Here is a 26,529-nt window from a genome sequence, read left to right as displayed (position 1 = left end):
TTCTATACCTCACTGATACTGACTAGCTTTTAAATGGGGTGATTCAGACCTGATTCCTTCCATGCGTTTTCGCGCAGCGGGCGATCAGGTACTAACTGCGCATGTGTATGCACCACAATGCGCATGTGCATCGGACAGCAACAAAGGGCATCGCCGGTCAGCGATGTGATGTTAGAAAAAAACGATCGCACAAGCGTTCGCAAAGTGATTGACAGGCGGAAGCCATTTGTGGGTGATTACTGACCGTTTATTGGGAGTGTCCGGAAAAACGCAGGCATTCCCAAGCGTTTTCAGGGAGTGTGTCTGACGTCAGGTCCGGCCCCGATCTCATTGCACTGTAGGAGTAAGTCCTGGGCTGCGCAGAGACTGCACAAAGTGGATTTTAAACAGCTCGACGTACACATAGGATCGCACACTTACACGGTGACTTTACACTCCCCCTGGAGGCGGCGACTATCTGAACGCAGGACAGCAAAGCTTGCAGCCCACCGATCAGGTCTGAATCACCCCCAAAGACATTCTGATCAATACATATGATTTCCTGTATTGTGGGGGAATGCTGTATTTGCAACAGACTGAGACAAACACAACAAGAAAAAATGCCATAAATACCAATAGCACAAGCACCACAGACACTTCCAAGTTTGCACACAGACATTTACAAATAACTGTTTATATATACCAATTAACGTTAGCATTTAATAATCATGTTGTAAACTGTAAGCTAGCAATTCATGTTCTAATGATTACACTGTGACAACCTCTGTTTCCTGATTCCTCTGTGCTCCTGGCAGGCTTGGCTGAACTCGGCACAGTGTGTGACCAGTACAGAAGTTGTTCGATCAGTGAAGACAACGGACTGAGCACGGCGTTTACGATAGCACATGAGCTTGGACATGTGTATGTTTCATGTAAATATGTTTGTCTTCAAAATAAATCTTACTATATAACAGATCTGTACAGCGTATTTATATTTGAAGTATACATATTTTAGAAGTAGCGCTTTAGGAGTGAGTGTAAAATGGCATTGAATACCAGAAAGGGGGGCACCCTATGAAAACATTAAAAGACATTTGCCACAATTGTGTCTAAATGTAGTAGAGACACTACTTAAAAAGACCTTTTGGCCATGTTTAGATGGTTAATAATTCTTCTCCTTTATTGGTGATTCTCAAAGTATTATCAGAAAACAAGTCTGCTTCTTTTTCCCTCACAAAATGTGCTTTATTAAAGTATACTTGTCACAGTTAAGGCAGCCATTTTGGAAGCTGATATTGCAGCCTATCAAATCACTAGATATTGGTAATATTACTGAGGCATGGCATAGGGTGGTTACTGGTTCAGCCACAATCACTCCTCACTCTTATAGATATTGGTTCAAAATAGCTGCCTCTGCAATATCCAGGTGACTGTTACACATCTGGCTTGTTGATGACCCATTTTTTCTTCTTACCTTCTCAGATTCAATATACCACATGATGACAGTAATAAATGTAAAGAAGAGAATGGGAAAAACCAGCAATATGTTATGGCCCCGACTCTAAATTATAACACTCATCCCTGGAGGTGGTCGAAATGCAGCAGGAAGTATATTACACAGTTTCTAGAGTAAGTTCAACTTTTTCTACACAATTGACTAGTGGCAAAAAGGGATATCGTGAAATCTCACTAGGAATGCGGCCTTAAATTGGAAGAAGTCAAAATGCCCTTTAGTAAGACAAATGAGAGAGGCATTGCCATAGAGAGAGTGCTCATTACTGGAAGTAACTCTATTAATAGATAGAAAAGAAGCCCTTTCACCTGTGAAAGTACTTGTTTTTTCCAGTCAAAGACTTAAGGCTGATGATGATTTGTAATGGTGCGTGTAATGTTTTCTTGAGTAACACTATTTATAACAATAGACAAATTGGCCCAAATGTATTAAGCCAGTGGTTCTCAAACTCAGTCCTTAGTACCCCACGCGGTTCACGTTTTCCATGTCACCCAGCAGTTGCACTGTGTATCACCAACTGTCACATTTTAAAAATGTACAGGTGACCTGCAAAACATGAACCGTGTGGGGTCCTGAGGACCGAGTTTGAGAACCTGTGTATTGAGCCTTAACAAGAGATAAATCTGAGATGCATAAGGGGTGATAAAGTACCAGCTAATCAGCTTCCTAACTGCCATGTCACAGGCTGTGTTTGAAAAATTACAGGAACCTAATTGACTGGTAATTTATCACTACTTATGCATCTCAACTTTTTCTCTTGCTAAGGCTTAATACATTTGGGCCAGAATGCCTTAACCTTCCTGATATTGCTGCTGACCATGCACATCCTTTATGGACATGTCTACCCATCATCTACTGTACTTGTGAAAAAAGAAAGAGTGGGAGCGCAGAATGAATCCAATATATTGTTTTATTTAAAATATTAATATGTCATCCACATAAAAATGCAGTACATGAACTAGCCTAAGAATAAACAATTGATATTATATAAATGTAAACGAGACTGCCATATCTCCTGAACAATTATGAATAAAAAACCTTTAATAAACCCTAGTTAGGGCTGCATTAATGCTTCATGAAAATCAGCCGTGCGTCCACGAGCTGAAATGATTGTAAAAAGGAGACTGATAAAAAGTGCCTCTGTTATAAGTCACTGTCCTCCTTATACACAATAGAATCTCATTGGTAGAGAGTGTCCCAGTACTGGACTTGCGGACAACCGTGCTGTAGTATTATGTGGCAAATGGATAGTGATGGTCAAATTCACTTTGTGGTATATCACCTGATGTAGAAGCCTCTCCGTCAAAGGCGCTGTACTGAGCCGGGTTTGCAGCGGCTCTATGCAGTGAACGTACAGCTGGTCTCGTCACCGGTGAACCATCCAGATGAACACGGTTGTTTAATTCTGCTGAAGGATGCTGTACCAGTCTGGATATGCAACAGTGTAAAAAGACTGGAGCAGCAGATTCTCCGGCCGCTGGTGGAAAAATCCGTATTAATTGCGGCTACGGTCCACTCGATGCATGCGGCTCACAGGGTGTCAGGAGAATATAGCAGTCCAAATGAGGTCCTTCAAAGGTACTCCTTTGAAGGACCTCATTTGGACTGCTATATTCTCCTGACACCCTGTGAGCCGCATGCATCGAGTGGACCGTAGCCGCAATTAATACGGATTTTTCCACCAGCGGCCGGAGAATCTGCTGCTCCAGTCTTTTTACACTGTTGCATATCCAGACTGGTACAGCATCCTTCAGCAGAATTAAACAACCGTGTTCATCTGGATGGTTCACCGGTGACGAGACCAGCTGTACGTTCACTGCACAGAGCCGCTGCAAACCCGGCTCAGTACAGCGCCTTTGACGGAGAGGCTTCTACATCAGGTGATATACCACAAAGTGAATTTGACCATCACTATCCATTTGCCACATAATACTACAGCACGGTTGTCCGCAAGTCCAGTACTGGGACACTCTCTACCAATGAGATTCTATTGTGTATAAGTAGGACAGTGACTTATAACAGAGGCACTTTTTATCAGTCTCCTTTTTACAATCATTTCAGCTCGTGGACGCACGGCTGATTTTCATGAAGCATTAATGCAGCCCTAACTAGGGTTTATTAAAGGTTTTTTATTCATATTTGTTCAGGAGATATGGCAGTCTCGTTTACATTTATATAATATCAATTGTTTATTCTTAGGCTAGTTCATGTACTGCATTTTTATGTGGATGACATATTAATATTTTAAATAAAACAATATATTGGATTCATTCTGCGCTCCCACTCTTTCTTTTTTCACACTTACTTTGATCCATTGTTGGGGCAGCCCGCCCACAACTGGTGAGCAGCCGTCTGAATCCAACCACATATAGTGTGTGTATTGTAGAGCGCCAATCTTTTGTGTATAGCTACTGTACTTACAGCAGGATAATACACTACAAAGCACACATGAGGTTAAGATGGTTCCATGTACTTCAATGGCCTCCATAGTCACTAGATCTCAATCTAATAGAGCACCTTTGGACATAGTTGCAGACTTTTTGGCTGCCTCCTTAAGGAGGAGGCACCCAGGTTGGCATGGCACAGTAAAGTGGGAGATGTATTGATCGTGATGTTGAGCTCACGTGAACGTGGCCCCATCCTCACTATATAATGCTGCAATTACCATAAATATACACTTGCAAGGCGGCCACTGGGTGGTTTCCCTCTTTTACGGAGTCCATGATTGCCAGCCAAGATTCAGGAGTCCTGGATGTTCTGGGAGTGTAGACAAGCATGTGTGAAGGATTTCCAGTATTAATGTGCAGCTGACAAATTTGTAGCAACTGTGTGATGCTGTCCCATCACCGTGGGCCAAAATCTCGAAGGAATGTTTCCAGCACCTTGTTGAGACCACGCTACCACAAATTTAAGACTGTTCTAGAGCTAAATAGGGGTTATAACCAGTACTAGAAAATAGAATGGTGTACCTAATAAAAATGAGTTGGATCTTACTGTCAACATATTAAAAATTATTAGAAGCACCCATGAGGTGGCTGCCCAGTGTCGGGTTTGTTTTTGGGGTGTCGCCAGTAGCACTGATCCCGAGCTTTTCTTTCTGTTTAGTTTTATAATCAGTTTTTCATTGCAAGTTGGGTTTAAAGTTTTCCTTCTGTTATTCATTTTGCTATTCCAAGGCTGCCCAGTGTTCACCGATGGGAGGTCCGACTGGGACCCCAATCCCCTAATATGTCTTCTGGCATGCAGTGTTACCACTCTGTGAAGTTTTCCTCAAAATCCATTCAGTGGAAGGCCCAAAATAGGCCCCCCATGTCAAAGTTTTGCCCAGTGTACTCCAACGGGAGATCCAATCGGGACCCCAACCCTACTAGTATGTCTTGTGGAATCGAGTGTTACCACACAACCCCACTAGTATGTCTTGAGTGTTACCACACAACCCCACCCAATCGAGTGTTACCACACAACCCCACTAGTATGTCTTGTGGGATCGAGTGTTGAAGTTTTCCTCCCAATCTATCGAGTGGAAGGCCAAGAACAGGCATCCTGGGTCAAAGTTCTTCCAAGCGCATTCCGCCGTGAGGTCTGACCGATCCCAATCCCCTAGTACAGCGGTTCTCAAGCTTTTTTGAATCACGGCACCCTAGAGCATCACAAATTTTTTCACGGCACCCCTAGACCAAAAGTTTGGAACAATAGGGGAGCCAAACCTGTACAGCCTGGGAGAGAGCCTGAGGGTATGATGACTATGTTGATGCCTGGTGGAGCAATATAATGCACCATTTGGTGCATTTGATCCCATTGTTCAATTAAATCTCTCTACACAACATGGAAAAGCTGCAGGAAAACTGTTTAGGCCAATATAATGCATTGTAAAAAGAGGTGTGTTGTGAAGAGAGATTTAATTGAGCAATGGGATCAAATGCACCAAATGGTTTAATCATGCAGCCTAGGAAGTTATGGAAGGCAATAACAGTTCTAGTGAGCAGAAATGGGGTCCTATAAAGAGTTTTAGGGAGCAGACTGATTAAACCATTTGGTGCATTTGATCCCATTGTTCAATTAAATCCGTATCTCAAGTCAAACCCTTACTCAAATCCTCAATTTGCACAAAACTGCTCACAAAGTCTACAGGGGTGTGTGAGCAGGTAAGTGTGAGATCGGGCTTCCGCTTCTGTAAACTGAGTTGGCAGGGCGAAGACACAAAATTTGGTGTATTTCTAATAAAATAAATTTAATATTTTACAAATATGGTACATCATTTTATTTACATAAACATTGCTTGGTGTCGGGAGGGGGGGGGGGGGGGGGTAGGGATTGGGGTAGTGGATCTCCAGGAATCAATGATGCATCTAGGAGCCTATGAAGAACAAACATACATACATACATACATACATACATACATACATACATAATATACATACACTTCAGCTTAGACCATTACCATTTCAGTCAATATACTACTAACAGTTCTATTTATAGGGCCGGATTCAGTTTATCATCACGGACTAATTGAGCTAGAGCTATTCAATTAGAGTCCGCAGCAGCCTGCAGGCTGCACTTAATGCAGATTTTTATCCAAGCCTGAGGGAAACTCGAACAGAAATCTGCATTAAATGCCCTGATTGTGTTAACCCATAGCTCCGGGAACTTGTCCAGGTTTCTATATGCTTACGCGCGTTAGCAGGTAATTTACTGTGAAAGGTAAATGGGCTGTAATTGAGTAGCCCTGGGCATTAAAGCCTGAAGCTACCACCCTTTTCCTGGCGCGGTAAATGACCGCATCTAATTGAATCTGGCCCTTAGCCTGTTTCACACATCAAATACTGTATTTCTGCTGAGAATCAAGAAAGACAAGAAACACACATTTTCATTTTAGCATGTATTATTTCTTTTCAAGCTTTGTTGCATCTAGTTGTAGGTGTTCCTTATAGGATATTATGTTACATTTAATTTCCCTCGATGAGTTTAATGGAGATTTGCTCTCGCACAAAGCTGTATATGAATCTGAAAAGCATGGCAATATTTTATTATTTTATTTGCGAATGTTACAATGCATTTTGTCGTATCAAAGTAACTGGCTGTTTCCCTTCATGCATGGGTAACTTTAAAATTCCTGTCAGCTCGGTGTAGGCCGTACATCAAAACACATTTAGAATCTGGTATATCCTGTGTTGAATTGTTTTGATGTTAGAACCTGACATTTTTATATATTTTTTTGCAAGTGGTGACTGAAAACTGCACATTTATCTGGCTCCTGTGACACGTGGGATGGCTACAGTTTGCGGAATAGACTTTGAGTGGCGTCAATGTCTCACATTCTAACGTGGACTCCCACGACGCCCCTTAGCATGATGTATGAAGACAGTCTTCTTGAACTAATAAATTATTACGCACACTGAATCCTGTAATAAAAAGGAGTAATCTCAGTGTGCTGGCAACTCTTGCCGAGCATTCCATGTCTGTGGAAACTGTGTAACCACAGCAACCAGTGGTCTCACGCTGGCCTAGGGGTTTCTAATTGGACATTTTGTCCTGGTATGACAGTATGAGGGGATACCTGGATAGACAGAGCAAACGAGGCCTCAGAAAAGCATTGGGGACTGTTCAGTGCCTCACAGAAGTTCTTTTTTGTTAGGTCTACAAAGGCACAGTGTGCGTTGTGCTTCAAATATGTTTGTGTTCAATGCGAGCGATGCAGTTTTTAAGGGAGTGTTGTAGCAGTCACCACACTATTTTATACACATACTGTACATATGTAAATAGAGAGAGAGAGTCATTCACATCACTCCCTCAGTCCCTGCCCCAGTGCAGTAATCTAGATTTTATGGACCCACATGCACATAAGGTTTCATTGTATGCCAGTTAACCAACCAGTATATTTTTGGGAGTGTGGGTAGGAACCGGAACGGGTGTGGTATTGAAAGTCGACAGTAACTAGGTCGACAATGTCTAGGTCGACCACTATTGGTCGACAGTAACTAGGTCGACAGGGTCAAAAGGTCGACAGGGTCAAAAGGTCGACATGTTCTAGGTCGATAGGTCAAAAGGTCGACATGAGTTTTTAATGTTATTTTGGTCTCGTTTTCTTCGTAGAGTGACCGGGAACCCCAATTAGTGCACCGCGTCCCCTCGCATGGCTCGCTTCGCTCGCCATGCTTCGGGCATGGTGCCTTCGCTCCGCTACCGCTTCGCTCGGCACAGATTACCGTTCCAATCGTAGTCCACGTGGATCGTTAAGTATGAAAAGGTTCAAAAAAAGAAAAAAATTGTGAAAAACTCATGTCGACCTTTTGACCCGTCGACCTAGATCATGTCGACCTTTTGACCCTGTCGACCTTTTGACCATGTCGACCTAGTTACTGTCGACTAATAGTGGTCGACCTAGACATTGTCGACCTAGTTATGGTCGACTTTCAATCCGGATCCCAACCGGAACACCCGAAAGAAACCTTTGCAAATTTGGGGAGAACATATAAACGCAACACTAATCAGGATTTGGGCCTTACAGCTGTGAGGCCGTAACGCTAACCAATGCAACGGTTACACTCTGTGTCGGATGATGTTGGCTCATATTTATTCAGAAAAACGAATTCTAATAAACTTATTGAAATTAAATGTATCTAAAATAATGACTCGGAGACATATTGGCAGGGAAAAGGGTCAGTTTGTATTGAATAGAAAGAGAAAAGAGAGAACGGCCCTACATGCAGTAACACTGCGGCATATGTATCAAATCTTGGAGAGAGATAAAGTGGAAAGATATAAAGTACCACCCAATCAGTCCTAACTGTCAGTTTACAAGTTGTATCTGGAAATGACAGTTAGGAGCTGATTGGTTGGTTCTTTATCTCTCTCTCTCTCTCTCTCTCTCTACTTAATCTCTCTCCAAGCTTTGATACATATGCTCCACTTTCTGCTCACGCAAACTGAATTAATATGGAGGCCAACTGCTAGCCAATCCCCAACAACTCAATGTCTAGATGGGAGCCAAATACCATCCAATCACCATGTCTAGATGGGGGCCAACTGCTAGCCAATCCCCAACAACTCAATGTCTAGATGGGAGCCAAATACCATCCAATCACCATGTCTAGATGGGGGCCAACTGCTAGCCAATCCCCAACAACTCTATGTCTAGATGGGAGCCAAATACCATCCAATCACCATGTCTAGATGGGGGCCAACTGCCAGCCAATCACCAACAACTGAAGGTATCCAAACTCGCTTCCCAGTGACACACAAGAAGCTCACCGGGACCGGTGGTGCCATTGCCCAATGTAGGGGTAGAGTCAGCCTAACCTGTGTGTTGGGGAGAGCACCTCAAGATCTATATCAAGATAGCCACTGCTAAAGTTCTTTCCCACAAAAAAAGCTGACAACAAAAACAAGTAAAATGGATGGAGGGTGGGAACAAAAGCAGCAACAAGAGACCACCCAGCACAAGGAATAGTAACACCGAAAATATGCCAATAACACAACCCCTGAGACCCTGATAGGATAATCTTAAAACCCACCATATAAAGCAAACAAAAATACACAAACATTAACCCTTCTGTCCCCTGTATACATATAATAATCTTAAAAAAGATCAGTCTTAGGTAATTATCTATGCATGTGCTCTCCTGTAGCATCTATCTCCCAATGCCCCTGCACCCAGTGCTACTGCTGTTACTTGGGGGCCTATTCATGAAGCAGTGAAAAGAGTGGAGAAGTGAGCCTGTGGAGAAGTTGCCCATGGCAACCAATCAGCTGCTCAGTACAATTGTAAAGTATGCAAATTATAAATGTTACTTCAGTGCTAATTGGTTGCCATGGGCAACTTCTCCACTGGCTCACTTTTCCATACTTTTCACTGCTTCATGAATAGACCCCCCCCCCCCCTATGTGACAGTTTCCTTTTTACCTGCACAGCATGTGTGTTAAACTTTCCTTCTCCTTCATCGACAAAAGAGCAATTAAGAAAATGCAGCTGTCTGAGGAGTGTGGACAGAGCCACTAAATTCTTCTTTCCGATGGCACAATCCTATAAAATATGTAAAAATAAATAAATAGAAGTGATAACAAAAAGAATTGTTAATCTATAGGGCAAGCCAAGAGTTTGCTGCAATAAATTCAATGTTGAATGGTTATATTGGTTAAAGTTACACTAGTGAATTAGGTCTATTCATGAAGCAGTGAAAAGAATGGGGAAGCGGAGAAGTTGCCCATGGCAACCAAACAGCTTTGAGGTAACATTTATCAAGTGCATTCTATAAAATTACACATAGCAGCTGATTGGTTGCCATGAGCAACTTCTCCACTGGCTCACTTCTCCACACTTTTCACCGCCTCATGAATAGACATGTTAATGTGCCACAGCTCCAATATTCTATACTGAGGTGAAATAATGGAACCGGCAAGAGTATAGGACAGTGGTTCTCAAACTCGGTCCTCAGGACCCCACACAGTGCATGTTTTGCAGGTAACCCAGCAGGTGCACAGGTGTATTAATTACTCACTGACACATTTTAAAAGGTCTACAGGTAGAGCTAATTATTTCACCTGTGATTCTGTGAGGAGACCTGCAAAACATGCACTGTGTGGGGTCCTGAGGACCGAGTTTGAGAACCTGTGGTATAGGACAATCATTCTCAAGAAATGCTCTGATTTCCAAATCCCTGCTGGATGGGGGTATTCAGGACTGTGAGTGCATCATGCTTGCCTACCTGACCCTCTCCATGAGGGAGAAAATGCTCTGTTCCTGGACTTTCCTGGTAATGTATGATTGCCATCACCTGTGGTGAGCTAGTTAATTGATAAGAAAGGTGTTTCACCACAGGTGATGGCAATCATACATTACCAGGAAAGTCCAGGAACAGAGCATTTTCTCCCTCATGGAGAGGGTCAGGTAGGCAAGTATGGAGTGCATACAGCAAGCACTGAAAGGGTTCATGGCCACGTGCAGGGCTTTAGAGAGCCTGGCCCTGATACTTTTGGGGAGGAGTGGCTTAATTGCGGAAAAACGTGTAAAAAAAATATTTGCAACACCGTGTGTACTGGGCCTGGGACACAGGTTGCTGTGTGCCGCTGACAGGCGTGGGGGGGGGGGGGGGGGGGCATTTAGTACCCACCCCTGTGCCCCTGCTCACTTTCTGGCCCATTTTCTGTGCCCCCTGCCCTTTGCGCCCTCTATCTGTACCCCCTGCCCAATGTGCATGCCACTATCTGTTGGGGGTGGTTGTTGATCCAGGTAGCGAGGGCGCCCTAACCCGTTACGCAGCTAAACTGGATTACTATGGGCGTGATATGCGCAATAATGGGGATCACTTTAGAAAGGAGATTGGGCGTGATATATTATTTGAATACCACCCAGTGTGTTGTCGGCGCCGTCTATTGTACTGTTACTGTGAAGACAGGTCTGTGGACCTGAGATTGGAAGGAAGAGATACACTATTCCTATCACAGTGCAACAAAACATTTGTATATTAAAAGGGGAGTCTGTATTGTATACACATCAGGGATTACCTGTCTCGTCAAACGTAATGCAAAGTAATGAAAGTTTATCCAGTGTTGATGATGTGTCGGTTCCCTTCCAGTACAGGATATGGTGAATGTTTACTTGACGAACCTGTATCCCGATCATATTCCTTGCCCCAGCAACTGCCTGGTGTGATGTACAATGTGAATAAGCAGTGTGAGCTGATATTTGGCCCAGGATCGCAGATGTGCCCATATATGGTTAGTATCTTTATATTGCGGGGGTATAAATAATGTATACCCGTATTCTACACCAAATATTTTCTCTAAAGCAGCTGAACGCTGACGCTTTGTATAAAAGACCATTTTAGCATTACTTATGTTAAACGTTTAAAATATGTCAAAAAAACAGATTTTATGACCAAATAGATGTATTAATGTACTGGTAACAATGTTTCTATAAACAAGTTTTGGAATGTCATCAAAATTGTGCAAGTTTGCGTAGCGTAAATTGTGTGGAATCGCTCAGCCTATGCACAGTTTGCGATTACATGAAAATGCAAACCTTATACCTTAGAGAGGTAAAAGGGGGATGAGACGGATGCATTGTCATATAGGCAAAGGTCAATGAGGTCATACCCCTTATATGCCTCTTGCACATCTCCCATTGCTAATTACAGCACTGCCTCCTCCTCTATACTGTGTAGTGCAGATCATGTGACACAGAAGTCAGATGCTTCCAATCAGCCGTATTCTATACTGTATAAGAGATAAGTGAGATCGGGACCAACCAGCTGGGAAGCGCAAGGGGAGGATCTCTATGCCGCCTGCTGTCCGCCACTGTCCTAGATGGCCTGTTAATGGTAAATCTATATTCCAATATGCCAGGAGCAGTGGCTTTCTGCTGTTTATAGTAACACAATAAAAAAAGTTTAGACTACGGGGCAGATTTAACAACGAGTGATATACTTGTTATCACTCGTTACAAAGGATAAATGGTGCTCCAGCCAATCAGCTCCTGTCATATATCAGCTCCAGTCATATTTCAAGGGTTTCAGTATGATTTACCGACGGTCGGCATCCTGGCCGTCAGTGTGCCGGCAGCGGGGCGAACGCAAAGAGTTCCCTTGCGGCGCTCGCCACAGGTTCTATAGCCCCTGTGAACCACTGTTGGTATTGTCAGCAGTTGGGATTCCCGCGTCGGTATCCTGACCGTCGGGATCCCGACTGCCGGCAAATTAACTGCATCTCATTTCAAGCACATGACAGGTAGGATGACAAATATATATATATTTTTTAGCAATGTGGTAAGAACTAGTGACGTCACATGTAGTGCCTCATGACTAGGCTTGCCATACTATCCCTTTAAGCTGCTTAAAACGAGGTGAAATGCAGGTTTGAAGTCAGCCAGCCACAGAACCTGTGTAATTCATGTGTATGAAGGGTTTAAAGGGATATTACGGTAAAACTACTTATATGACTCACAAAATGGAAGCCTCCTATGTGAACAGGAAATTTGGACACTTAAGTAACAAGCTGCTGTAGCTAAGTGACTTTTGTAGTATGTGTAAGAATAATTCAGTTGTGCCATAGGGCCATACTACAGTACACATTAAACTTAGCAACCATTTGAAGTAAATAGTTCAGTGGGATCCAAAAAAGAAAAACACTGCCCCCTATTGAGCTTTATAAGCATGTGAGCTTTGAGCAACGGAATGGGCCAGATAGCATACGGAATATACTTATTAAACATTACTACTTCACTAATTTTATCCATCCTACATAACAAGATAGAACTGTAGCACTTGGATATACTGGAAATTAATGTTCCATTCAATAGAGAGTTAATTTGCTCTTTAAACCTATAAGTATTGGGATATCAATTTGATTTGTTATTTTCCGGTGTATTGTATGTTTACAAAGGCTGTAAATTAGTCCATTTCTAAGTCTGCTGAGACACTTTCATGTGTTAGTTCTATACTAGTCCCTGTTAATGTGAATTTCCTGGCTTTACAACACTTCCCCCATGTGAATGTAAACTTTGTTCCATATTTAAATAGGATGGTTCAGTGTAGAAAGAGGGTCATTAAAACTAGACAAAGTGGGTCCCTTTACTTGAATAAATGAAACCGAGCTCTGAGAGTTTTTTATTAAAGTGCAGTGTAGGCAACTTTGCTTGAATAGATACAATTATATGTTATACATTAAACTGCCTGGGAATTAACAGTGCCTTCCTTTGCACCCGTGTAGCAGATGCAGTGTCGGAGACTGTGGTGCATTAACATGGAGGGGCCCCACAAGGGCTGCCGAACACAACACACCCCGTGGGCGGATGGGACGGAATGTGAGCGCGGAAAGGTGAGAACTTTGGTTTTAATATGGCTTTATTTTGATAAAAGTTTAAGTGGGGTCTAGCTTCTATGTCACTGTGCTGTGTTAAATTATATTCTTCCTGCATACTTTGGTCCATGAAAGAGCCATCTTGGAGACGGTGATGTCACACAGGAAGCAGTATAAGTGTAGCACAAAGAGGCTGTGGATTCCCACGTCCCACTCCATTTTCCCACAGTTACACTCCACTGCTTCCGAATCGCAGGCCTAGGGAACCATCTCAGAGATGCATTGTGGTGAGACGTCCCTGCTGTTCCCATTATCTGAAACCATGCTTTAAAATTGCTCCATCCACAATTAAAAAGATAACGTAAGAAATGGAGACAATGATGGAAAGTCGGTGCCAGAAATCCCCTGTTATCTCTTGAAGCTGGTCTGTAATGGGCATGGGTAATATAATCTCCTGCCTCACATACTGTGTCCCTCCCTCCGGCACATTATCAGATATAGCTTATTCTTATTCTACTATATATTTTCTGCCTTACAGTAATGGTTTCATTAGCCAGGCATATAGAGTACACGTCTCCTGTTGTTTATTGGCACAGCGTCACTCTCTAAAGCTGGGTACAAACTGAGCGATATATTGGCCATTCAATCGAACGGCCGATATATTGCATGGTGTGTACCCAGTTTAAGGCCGGGATGTACTAAAGCCGAAAATGCAGAAAAATCTCCAAATATCCCGGATATCCATATGTATCAAGCTCCGGAATGTGGACCCGGTGGGTAATGCCATCTGTATGGGGCATTACCCAATATAAGCCTATGGGATTCTTTTCGCATTTGCCCCTTAGAGGGAACCAGTCGGATCCCTCCCAGTACCCCCTGTGGTGGCTGCGTCCTTCTGTGGCATGCGCAGAAGGACTCCTGTGTCCTAACCCTAGAAGTCCTTCTATCGCAAAGGGCAGCTCTAAACAGGACAGCTGTCCTTTACAATACTGATTTCATTTCTAGGTACTTCCTGGTGTACATATCCTAAATATCTCAGCACTCACGTAGAGTGGGACAAAACTTGCATCTAAATCTGTAAGTGTAAAATATGCGCGCCAAAAAGACGCATTTGATTAGCTTGCAGAGCAGGCTGAATTGCTAGAAGGTTAATGTATCAAGCAGTGAAAAGAGTATAGTGGAATAGTTGCCCATAGCAACTAATATGCATTAAGGTAGCATTTATCAAGTACATTCTATAAAGTGATAGGTAGATGCTGACTGGTTGGAAATTGGAATGGGTAACCTCTGACTCACCCACTTCTCCACTTCTTTCACTTCTTGGTACCCAAGAGCAGTGTATGCGGGTGTAGTATGGTATGCCGGCGGACGGGATCCCGGCGGCCAGCATACCGGCGCCGGAATCCTGACCGCCGGCATACCGACAGCTGGGTGAGAGCAAATGAGCCCCTTGTGGACTCGCTGCGCTTGCCACACTGCGGGCACGGTGGTGCGCACTATTTATTCTCCCTCCAGGGGGGCCGTGGACCCCCAAGAGGGAGAATAGGTGTCGGTATGCCGGATGTCGGGATTCCGGCGCTCGTATACTGAGCGTCGGGATCCCAACAGCCGGCATACTGTATGCAGCTGGTTTATGGGAGATGTGATCACTTCACAGTGATAGTGGTAATTGCTAAAGTCTCAGTTCACAATTCATGCACAATATAATCTGTCTGTGTCTGGACAGTGTTAATAATAAAATCGTATTTACCATGTGAAAGCCAAATAAAACTAGACGCAAATCCAAGATGAAAGTTCTAATTATGTTTAAAATAAAATAAATATAAGCATCCATTGTCATCCCCTAATATCAGTGTAATAATGTGAATAGATTGCCGTACCAAACACCCATAATAATACAGTGTCAGTGGGAGGGATCCAGAAGCACCCAGCCAATCAGAAGCAGCTGCTCAGCATTATAATCACCAGGGATCAAGCACTCGCAATCTGCCTCCTAATAAGCAATTATGTGGTTTTTCTTGTGGTCAGCGTAGAATACATTTGTGCGAACAAGCCCATACTATAACCAGCAAATAAAGCTGAATTGTCATCTTACATATTGGCCCTCATTCCGAGTTGTTCGCTCACTAGCTGCTTTTAGCAGCATTGCACACGCTAAGCCGCAGCCCTCTGGGAGTGTATCTTAGCTTAGCAGAATTGCGAACGAAAGATTAGCAGAATTGCGAATAGAAATTTCTTAGCAGTGTCTGAGTAGCTCGAGACTTACTCCTACACTGCGATCAGTTCAGTCAGTTTCGTTCCTGGTTTGACGTCACAAACACACCCAGCGTTCGCCCAGACACTCCCCCCCGTTTCTTCAGACACTCCCGCGTTTTTCCCTGACGCGCCTGCGTTTTTCCGCACACTCCCATAAAACAGCCAGTTTCCGCCCAGAAACACCCACTTCCTGTCAATCACACTCCGATCACCAGAACGATGAAAAAACGTTGTTACGCCGTGAGTAAAATACCAAACTTTTGTGCTAATTTACTTGGCGCAGGCGCACTGCGAACATTGCGCATGCGCAGTTTGCGACTAATCGCTCCGTAGCGAAAAAAAATAACGAGCGAACAACTCGGAATGACCCCCATTGTGCGATTTGGACAATGGGAGCAAAGAGATAGCTAAGACTACTCATGTAAATATATATAAATACTAATAAAAATATTACCTGGTCAGATTTACTATTGCCCATATTCAGTGTTCTCTATTTATAGCACCTCCCTGTTATGACGTCACTCTCACTTACCACCGGATGTTATAAAATTCTCTATCTTTGAATCCCATGCTATTACACGAGTTTTAAGTTGATGTTATCATATAATGAACATTTCTTCAAAGCTACAGTAAAAGAGATCTTCATCCTCTCTGTACAGTATACATAACATCACATATTTTGTCTTTCTTTACTCTCGCACCCTCCTGACACTTGCCCAACATTGCGGGGTATCATCATACAACCCATTAAGAACCTAGCAATCCGGTGGACCTTTATGCAATAGATAGCATCTATCCTTGTGTATCTATGCCTATTTCCCTATAGATTGTAAGCTTGTGAGCAGGGCCTTCCTACCTCTATGTCTGTCTGTTTTTACCCAGTTTTGTTCTATTACTGTTGTTCTAATTGTAAAGCGCAACGGAATATGCTGCGCTATATAAGAAACTGTTAATAAATAAATAAATAAATAAATCCTCCACCTTCAGTAAATAAATTCGCTTACCAGTAAATTACTTTTGATAGGGCTTCTAATCCCCGGGAACCCCACCATTAGCTAAATTTAGCACTATCCCCTTACTTATATACGGGACCCCTGCTGAATACCTTCTATCAGTTCAACTCTCTCATTAGCTGGCGAGTTCCATTACAGAGGCTCCAATACATATCTCCAAACTTTTTATCATTCATCAGGACATGCGGCCAATGGGGTGTGGCCTTAACATGATGGGGTCTGCTCATGCCAAGGGAGCCGGTGTGCCCATACCACAAAGAGGGCGTGGCCACTGGACACACCCTGAGGGCGTGCCTGGTGCTTCCAAGGGCTGCCTCTTACTCCTCTAACCTCCACTAAAATGACCCTTTCTCTGACGTCCTAGTGGATGCTGGGAACTCCGTAAGGACCATGGGGAATAGCGGCTCCGCAGGAGACTGGGCACATCTAAAGAAAGCTTTAGGATCACCTGGTGTGCACTGGCTCCTCCCCCTATGACCCTCCTCCAAGCCTCAGTTAGATTTCTGTGCCCGACGAGAAGGGTGCACACTAGGGGCTCTCCTGAGCTCTTTGTGAAAGTTTTAGTTTAGGTTTATTATTTTCAGTGAGACCTGCTGGCAACAGGCTCACTGCATCGAGGGACTAAGGGGAGAAGAAGCGAACTCACCTGCGTGCAGAGTGGATTGGGCTTCTTAGGCTACTGGACATTAGCTCCAGAGGGACGATCACAGGTTCAGCCTGGATGGGTCACCGGAGCCGCGCCGCCGTCCCCCTTACAGAGCCAGAAGAGCGAAGAGGTCCGGAAAAATCGGCGGCAGAAGACGATCCTGTCTTCAGATAAGGTAGCGCACAGCACCGCAGCTGTGCGCCATTGCTCTCAGCACACTTCACACTCCGGTCACTGAGGGTGCAGGGCGCTGGGGGGGGCAGCGCCCTGAGACGCAATAAATCGATAAAAAAACCTTATATGGCAAAAATAAATGCATCACATATAACTCCTGGGCTATATGGATGCATTTAACCCCTGCCAAAACATACAGAAAAAGGATGATAAGGACGCCGAGAAAGGGGCGGAGCCTATCTCCTCAGCACACTGGCGCCATTTTCCCTCACAGCTCAGTTGGAGGGAAGCTCCCTGGCTCTCCCCTGCAGTCACTACACTACAGAAAGGGGTTAAAAAAGAGAGGGGGGCACAAATTAGGCGCAGTATATAACAATACAGCAGCTATAAAGGGAAAAACACTTATATAAGGTTATCCCTGTATATATATAGCGCTCTGGTGTGTGCTGGCAAACTCTCCCTCTGTCTCCCCAAAGGGCTAGTGGGGTCCTGTCCTCTATCAGAGCATTCCCTGTGTGTGTGCTGTGTGTCGGTACGTTGGTGTCGACATGTATGAGGAGAAAAATGATGAGGAGACGGAGTAGAGTGTCTGAAATAGTGTTGTCACCCCCTAGGGGGTCGACACCTGAGTGGATGTACTGTTGAAATTGCGTGACAGTGTCAGCTTTGTATAAAAGACAGTGGTTGACATGAGACAGCCGGCTACTCAGCTTGTGCATGTCCAGACGTCTCATACAGGGGCCCTAAAGCGCCCGTTACCTCAGATACAGACGCCGACAGGGGTACTGACTCCTGTGTCGACGGTGAAGAGACAACCGTGATTTCCAATAGGGCCACACATTGCATGATTGAGGCAATGGAAAAAGTTTACACTTTTCTGATAATATGAATACCACCAAAAAAAAGGGGTATTATGTTTGGTGAGGAAAAACTTCCTGTAGTTTTCCTGAATCTGAGAAATAAAATGAGGTGTGTGATGATGCGTGGGTTTCCCCCCGATAACAATTGATATTTTCTAAAAAGTTATTGGCAGTATACCTTTTCCCGCCAGAGGTTAGGGTGCGTTGGGAAACACCCCCTAAGGTGGATAAAGCGCTCACACGCTTGTAAAAACAAGGGCTCTACCCTCTCCTGAGATGGCCGCCCTTAAGGATCCTGCTGATAGAAAGCAGGAGCGTATCCTAAAATGTATTTACACACATACTGGTGTTATACTGCGACCAGCAATCGCCTCAGCCTGGATGTGCAGTGCTGGGTTGGCGTGGTCGGATTCCCTGACTGGAAATATGATATCCTAGATAAGGACAGTATATTATTGCCTATAGAGCAATTAAAAGATGCATTTCTATATATGCAGGATGCACAGCGGAATATTTGCCGACTGGCATCAAGTATAAGTGCGTTGTCCAATTATTCCAGTAAAGTGGTCAGGTGATGCGGATTCCAAACGGCATTTGGAAGTATTGCCTTAAAAGAGGGGATGTACCCCAGGTCGCCTCTCAAAATAAGACGCCGTATTATCAGGCGCAGTCCTGGTCGGCAAGCGGACAAAAGGGTTCCTCTTTTCTGCTCGTGACAGAGGGAGAGGAAAATGGCTGCAGAGATCAGCCAGTTCCAAGGAACAGAAACCCTTTTCCGCCGCTGCCAAGCCCTCAGTATGACGCTAGGGCTTTACAAGTTCAGGCACGGTGGGGTCCCGTTCTCAATGAATTTCAGTGCGCAGTGGGCTCACTCGCAAGTAGACCCCTGGATCCTTCAGATAATATTTCAGGGGTACAAATTGGAATTCGAGACGTATTCCCCTCGCCGTTTCCAAAAGTCTGTTTTACCGACGTCTCCCGCTGACAGGGAGGCAGTTTTGGAAGCCATTCACAAGCTGTATTCCCAGCAGGTGATAATCAAGGTACCCCTCCTGCAACAGGGAACGGGGTATTATTCCACACTATTGTGGTACCGAAGCCAGACGGCTGGGTGAGACCGATTTTAAAATCTAAAATCTAAAATCTTTGAACACTTGCATACAGAGGTTCAAATTCAAAATTGAGTCACTCAGAGCAGTGATTGCAAACCTGGAAGAAGGGGACTACATGATGTCTCGGGACATCAAGGAGGCTTACCTTCATGTCAAAATTTACCCTTCTCACCAAGGGTATTTCAGGTTATGGTACAGAACTGTATCAGTTCGGACGCTGCCGTAGGGATGGTCCACGGCACCCCGGGTCTTTACTGAAGTAATGACCGAAATGATGATATTCCTTCGAAGGAAGGGAATTTTAGTTATCCTTTACTTGGACGATTCCCTGATAAGGGTAAGATCCAGGGAACAGTTGGAGATCGGTGTAGCACTATATCAGGTAGTGTTGCGGCAGCACGATTGGATTTTCAATATTCCAAAATCGCAGCTGGTTCCGACGACTTGTCTTCTGTTCCTAGGGATGATTCTGGACATAGTCCAGAAAGAAGGTGCTTCTCCCGGAGGAGAAAGCCAGGGAGTAATCCGAGCTAGTCAGGAACCTCCTAAAACCGAACCAAGTCTCAGTGCATCAATGCACAAGGGTTCTGGGTAAAAATGGTGGCTTCCTACGAAGCAATCCCATTCGGCAGATTCCACGCACAGTGGAACCTTCTGGACAAATGGTCCGGGTCGCATCTTCAGATGCTTCAGCGGATAACCCTGTCACCAGGGACAAGGGTATCCCTCCTGTGGTGGTTGCAGAGTGCTCATCTTCTAGAGGGCCGCAGATTCGGCATTCGGGACTGGGTCCTGGTGGCCACGGATGCCAGCCTGCGAGGCTGGGGAGCAGTCACACAGGGAAGGAATTTCCAGGGCTTATGGTCAAGCCTGGAGACATCTCTTCATATAAACATTCTGGAACTAAGGGCCATTTACAATGCCCTAAGTCAAGCGAAACCCCTGCTTCAGGGTCAGGCGGTATTGATCCAATCGGACAACATCACGTCAGTCGCCCACGTAAACAGACAGGGCGGCACGAGAAGCAGGAGGGCAATGGCAGAAGCTGCAAGGATTTTCGCTGGGCGGAAAATCATGTGATAGCACTGTCAGCAGTGTTCATTCCGGGAGTGGACAACTGGGAAGCAGACTTCCTCAGCAGACACGACCTTCACCCGGGAGAGTGGGGACTTCACCCAGAAGTCTTCCACCTGATTGTAAACCGTTGGGAAAAACAAATGGTGGACATAATGGCGTCCCGTCTAAACAAAAAACTAGACAGATATTGCGCCAGGTCAAGGGACCCTCAGGCAATAGCGGTGGACGCTCTGGTAACACCGTGGGTGTACCAGTCAGTGTATGTGTTCCCTCCTCTGCCCCTCATACCAAAAGTACTGAGAATCATAAGAAGGAGAGGAGTAAGAACTATACTCGTGGTTCCGGATTGGCCAAGAAGGACTTGGTATCCGGAACTTCAAGAGATGCTCACGGACGAACCGTGGCCTCTACCTCTAAGAAAGGACCTGCTCCAGCAAGGGCCTTGTCTGTTCCAAGACTTACCGCGGCTGCGTTTGACGGCATGGCGTTTGAACGCCGGATCCTGAAGATCCCTACCCTGGTCAAGGCCAGGAAAGACGTAACCGCAAAACATTATCACCGCATTTGGCGAAAATATGTTGCGTGGGGTGAGGCCAAGAAGGCCCCTACAGAGGAATTTCAACTGGGTCGTTTCCTCCATTTCCTGCAAACAGGACTGTCTATGGGCCTAAAATTAGGGTCCATTAAGGTTCAAATTTCGGCCCTGTCGATTTTCTTCCAAAAAGAACTGGCTTCAGTGCCTGAAGTTCAGACATTTGTAAAAGGGGTACTGCATATACAGTCTCCTTTTGTGCCTCCAGTGGCACCTTGGGGATCTCAATGTTGTGTTGAGTTTCCTAAAGTCACATTGGTTTGAACCACTCACCACTGTGGACTTAAAAAATCTCACATGGAAGTGACGAGTTAGCCCTGGTTTCAGCCAGGCGGGTGTCAGAATTGGCGGCTTTATCATATAAAAGCCCTTACTTAATATTTCATTCTGAAAGGGCAGAATTGAGGACTCGTCCTCAAATTTTCTACCTAAGGTGGTTTCGGCATTTCACATGAACCAACCTATTGTGGTACCTGCGGCTACTAAGGACTTGGAGGATTCCAAGTTGCTTGACGTGGTCAGGACCCTGAAAATACATGTTTCCAGGACGGCTGGAGTCAGAAAATCTGACTCGCTGTTTATCCTGTATGCACCCAACAAACTGGGTGCTCCTGCTTCTAAGCAGACGATTGCTCGTTGGATTTGTAGTACAATTCAGCTTGCACATTCTGTGGCAGGCCTGCCACAGCCAAAAATCTTAAAATGCCCACTCCACAAGGAAGGTGGGCTCATCTTGGGCAGCTGCCCGAGGGGTCTCGGCTTTACAACTTTGCCGAGCAGTTATTTGGTCAGGAGCAAATACGTTTGTAAAATTCTACAAATTTGATATCTTGGCTGAGGAGGACCTGGAGTTCTCTCATTCGGTGCTGCAGAGTCATCCGCACTCTCCCGCCCGTTTGGGAGCTTTGGTATAATCCCCATGGTCCTTACGGAGTTCCCAGCATCCACTAGGACGTCAGAGAAAATAAGAATTTACTTACCGATAATTCTATTTCTCGTAGTCCGTAGTGGATGCTGGGCGCCCATCCCAAGTGCGGATTGTCTGCAATACTGGTACATAATTATTGTTACCAAAAAATTCGGGTTATTGTTGTAGTGAGCCATCTTTTCTAGAGGCTCCTCTATTATCATGCTGTTAACTGGGTTCAGATCACAAGTTGTACAGTGTGATTGGTGTGGCTGGTATGAGTCTTACCCGGGATTCAAAATCCTTCCTTATTGTGTACGCTCGTCCGGGCACAGTATCCTAACTGAGGCTTGGAGGAGGGTCATAGGGGGAGGAGCCAGTGCACACCAGGTGATCCTAAAGCTTTCTTTAGATGTGCCCAGTCTCCTGCGGAGCCGCTATTCCCCATGGTCCTTACGGAGTTCCCAGCATCCACTACGGACTACGAGAAATAGAATTATCGGTAAGTAAATTCTTATTTTAACTTCATTGCGCCTCTCAAAATCTGTGGAACTGTCCCAATTGTTACAGCAAAGCAATATAAACATAAACATAGAAACTTAGGTTTTGACGGGAGATAAGAACCCTATGGCCCATCCAGTCTGCCCTATGTTTGCTGCCACTATATAAATAAATGATAAAAAATAATAAAGTGTTGGAACTCCACTGCTATAGAGAGATCCGATTGAATAAGGAGATTTATGGTAGACTTACCATGGTTAAATCTCTTTCTGCAAGGTACACTGGGTTCCACAGGGAATACATCAGGGTGTAGAGATGAATCTTGATCCAGAGGCACCAACAGGCTTAAGCTTTAGACTGTCCCAGAACGCATTGCGGGGCCTCCTCTAGAACCCCGCCTCCAGGCACTGTGAGCTCAGTTTTGTTAACCAGTCCAATGCAGAAGCAGATAAAAGAAAAGGCAGATGTTAGTCACATAGAACCACGTTCTAACGACAGGAGACGGGACTAGCGGCTAATGCCATACAAACCCAAATAAGCTAAGTGCGTCAGGGTGGGCGCCCTGTGGAACCCTGTGTACCTCACAGAAAGAGATTTAACCATGGTAAGTCTACCATAAATCTCCTTTTCTGCAGCGGGGTACACTGTGTTCCACAGGGAATACATCGGGGATGTTCTAAAGCAGTTCCTCAAGAGAGGAGACGCACTTTAGTGGGTATGAGAACCCGGCGTCCAAAGGAAGCATCCTGGGAGGCGGAAGTATCAAAGACATAGAACCTAATAAACATGTTCACTGAGGACCACGTAGCCGAATTGCACAATTGTTCTGTGGACGTGCCACGACGGGCCACCCAAGAGGATCCAACAGACCGAGTAGAATGGGCTTTAATAGCAGCAGGAGCTTGGAGTCCAGCCTGCGCATAAGCTTGTGCAATCACCATTCTAATCCATCTGGCCAGGGTTTGCTTATTTGCAGGCCAGCTATGTTTGTGGAAACCAAACAGTACAAAGAGGGTATCTGACCTCCTGATAGAGGCAGTCCTCTCCACATATATACAGAGAGCCCGTACCACATCCAAAGACCGTTCTTTGGAGGACAATTCGGAAGAGACGAAGGCTGGAACCACAACCTCTTGCTTAAGGTGAAAAGATGACACCACCTTAGGTAAATAACCAGGGCGAGTTCTAAGAACTGCTCGGTCACGAAATATCAAAAAGGGTGGACGACAGGACAAAGCGCCGAAGTCTGACACTCTTCTAGCAGAGGCAATAACCAGCAGAAACAGGACCTTAGCTGTGAGCCATTTAAGGTCCACTGACTCAAGATGTTCAAATGGAGACTCTTGCAGGGCATTCAGGACAACAGACAAATCCCATGGAGCCACAGGAGGGACATAGGGAGGTTGAAGCTGCAGTATGCCCTGAGTGAATGTATGAACGTCAGGTATAGAGACGCAATTCTTCTCTGAAACCCCACACCGACAAGGCAGATATGTGAATCTTGAGGGAGGCTAGACGAAGTCCTAAATCCAGGGCTTGTTGCAAAAAAAACAGAAGTCTAGAAGTACTGAATTGGTAAGCATCGTAATTCTTAGCAGCACACCAGGTGAATTAAGAATTGTAGACCCTATAATAAATCGGCGCAGATGCCGGTCTGCGGGCCTTCAGCATAGTTTGGATGACCGCCTCGGAGAATCCATTGGCACTCAGGAGCAAAGCTTAAAGAGCCACGCCGTCAAAGCCAGTCTGGCCAGGTCTGGATAGACACAAGGGCCCTGAACGAGGAGGTCTGGGCGTTGAGGAAGTAGAAGAGGACGCCCTATCAATAGACCCTGCAGGTCTAAGAACCAATGCCATCTGGGCCATACTGGAGTGACTAGAAGTAGTATTCCTCTTTCTTGTTTGAACTTCCGTATTACCCTGGGCAGGAGTGACACTGGAGGGAACACGTAGGGCAGCCGAAAGTTCCATGGACTTGCCATAGCATCCACGAACTCTGCTTGAGGATCCCTGGTTCTTAATCCGAAGACCAGAATTTTGTGATAGTGTCGAGACGCCATCAGGTCTACATCTGGTAGGCCCCACTCGTTCACTAGGAGTTGAAAGACTTCCTGATGAAGACTCCACTCTCCGGCGTGCAGGTCATGAAGACTGAGGAAATCACCTTCCCAGTTGAAGACTCCCGAAATGAACACTGCCGATATTGCCGGCAGAAGGCGTTCTGCCTAACAAAGGATTTTTGACACTTCCATCATTGCCATGCGGCTTCAAGTGTTGCCCTGATGGTTTATGTACGCCACCGTGATGGCGTGGTCTGACTGTACTTGAACAGGCCTGTTCTGTATCAGAGGCAGGACGAGAGACAAAGTATTGAACAACACTGCCCGCAATTCCAACACCGCACCCCTACCCTTCAGACTGGCGTCCATAGTCAGTAGGACCCAGTTGGGGGTTCAGAAGGGACGGTCCCTGCTCAACTGCTGGTCCTGTAGCCACCAGGTCAGCGACGGGCGCACCTCCGGAGTCAAGGAGATCATGTGAGACCTGATCCAATGAGGCAGTCCATCCCACTTGGACAGGATTAACCTCTGTAGAGGGCGGGAATGGAATTGAGCGTATTCTACCATGTCGAAAGCCATCACCATGAGACCTAGTACTTGCATCACCGAGTGTACCGACACTCTTGGGCGAGAAAGGAAGTATTTAATTCTGTCCAGAAGTTTCAGGACCTTCTCTGGAGACAGATACAGTCATTGACTGTGTATGTCCGGTAGTGCCCCTAGGCACCATGCTCCAAGCAGGGACGAGCGAGAACTTCTTCCAGTTGATGAGCCACCTGTGGGCTTGTAGGAAGTGTACCGTTAGTTGTAGATGACTGAGGAGGACATCATGGGAGTTTGCCAGAATCAGCAAATTGTCCAGATATGGCAGGAACCTGACTCCCTGGCGATGGAGATGACCCGTCATCACAGCCATAACCTTGGTGAAGACCCAAGGGGCCATTGCCAGTCCAAACGGCAGAGCCTGGAATTGATAGTGAAGGTTGCCAATAGCAAACCGCAGACATTGCTGATGCGATATGGCAATAGGCATATGCAGGTAAGCATCTTGTATAACCAGGGATACCATATAGTTTCCGGGTCCATGGCCAGTACAATTGAGCGCAGTGTTTCCATATGGAACTTGGACACTCACAAATTTGTTCAGTGATTTGCGGTTGAGAATAAGCCGGAAAGACCCATCAAGTTTCGGGACTAGAAACAGGGTCGAGTAGTATTCTCTGCCTCTCTGGGACAGAGGAACCGGCAATACCACTCCTGTATCCAGGAGGGAATGCACAACCATCAGTAGAGCTTGCGCCTTAAACGGATCCAAAGGGATAACCGATATGCAGAACTGGCGAGGGGGACGTGTCTGGGAAGAGACTGCGTACCCATGAGAAACAGCTTCTCGCACCCATGCGTCTGAAGTGGTCATTAACCAGACCTGGATGAATCATAAAAGTCGGCCCCGCACCCTGAGATCCCCCAGGGAGAGGCCTGTCCTGCCATGCAGCAGGCATGTCATGAGAAGCAGGCTGACGAACAGCCCAGGAACGTTAGGCCTTGGGCTTAATGGTTGTTGGGAGCACAAGACAATCTCGAAAATGCCTAACCTTCGCTTTCCCTTAAAGCCGAAAGCAGGGATAAGTGGTACCTTTTGCCTTCTGTGCAGAAGGAGCAGCATTTGGTAGAAAGGCATTCATAGTAGCCGCCGATTCAGACCCCATTTTTAATTAGGTCTTCCCCAAATAAGATGTCTCCAGTAAAAGGGGAATACCTCCAAGGACTTTTGGAGTCCAGGTCCACCATCCACGATCTCAACCACAGAATACGGCGAGACAGGACAGACGTATTTGACGCCTTGGCAGCCAACACACCCGGCTCAGGGGACGCCTCCTGGTGAAGAAAAAGGTGGTGGTGGTATTGTGAGACAGGGAATGTCTGGCATTGTCAGATATATCCTCGGGCAGCTCTTCCTCTAATGCCTGATCCAGTCATCAATCTATTTTGCAGCCCCAAGAGGACGCAATCGTTGTCTATGTACAACACCCATAAGGGAGA

At 45.4% G+C, this 26,529-nt stretch overlaps 1 protein-coding gene across 1 annotated transcript in view; it reads left to right on the top strand.

The window, feature by feature from the left end:
• The window catches only part of ADAMTS9 (ADAM metallopeptidase with thrombospondin type 1 motif 9), a 366,262-nt gene that overhangs the window by 107,669 nt on the left and 232,064 nt on the right, over positions 1-26,529 (top strand). Inside the window, exons 8-11 of the mRNA XM_063940922.1 lie at positions 795-900; positions 1,462-1,608; positions 11,068-11,209; positions 13,199-13,306. Coding sequence (XP_063796992.1) covers positions 795-900; positions 1,462-1,608; positions 11,068-11,209; positions 13,199-13,306 — 503 coding nt within the window. The remainder of the gene's footprint in view (positions 1-794; positions 901-1,461; positions 1,609-11,067; positions 11,210-13,198; positions 13,307-26,529) is intronic.

This window comes from Pseudophryne corroboree, chromosome 9 (assembly GCF_028390025.1).
Source record: "Pseudophryne corroboree isolate aPseCor3 chromosome 9, aPseCor3.hap2, whole genome shotgun sequence".
NCBI classification, from domain to species: domain Eukaryota; kingdom Metazoa; phylum Chordata; class Amphibia; order Anura; family Myobatrachidae; genus Pseudophryne; species Pseudophryne corroboree.
This window is presented reverse-complemented; position numbering and strand designations above follow the sequence as displayed.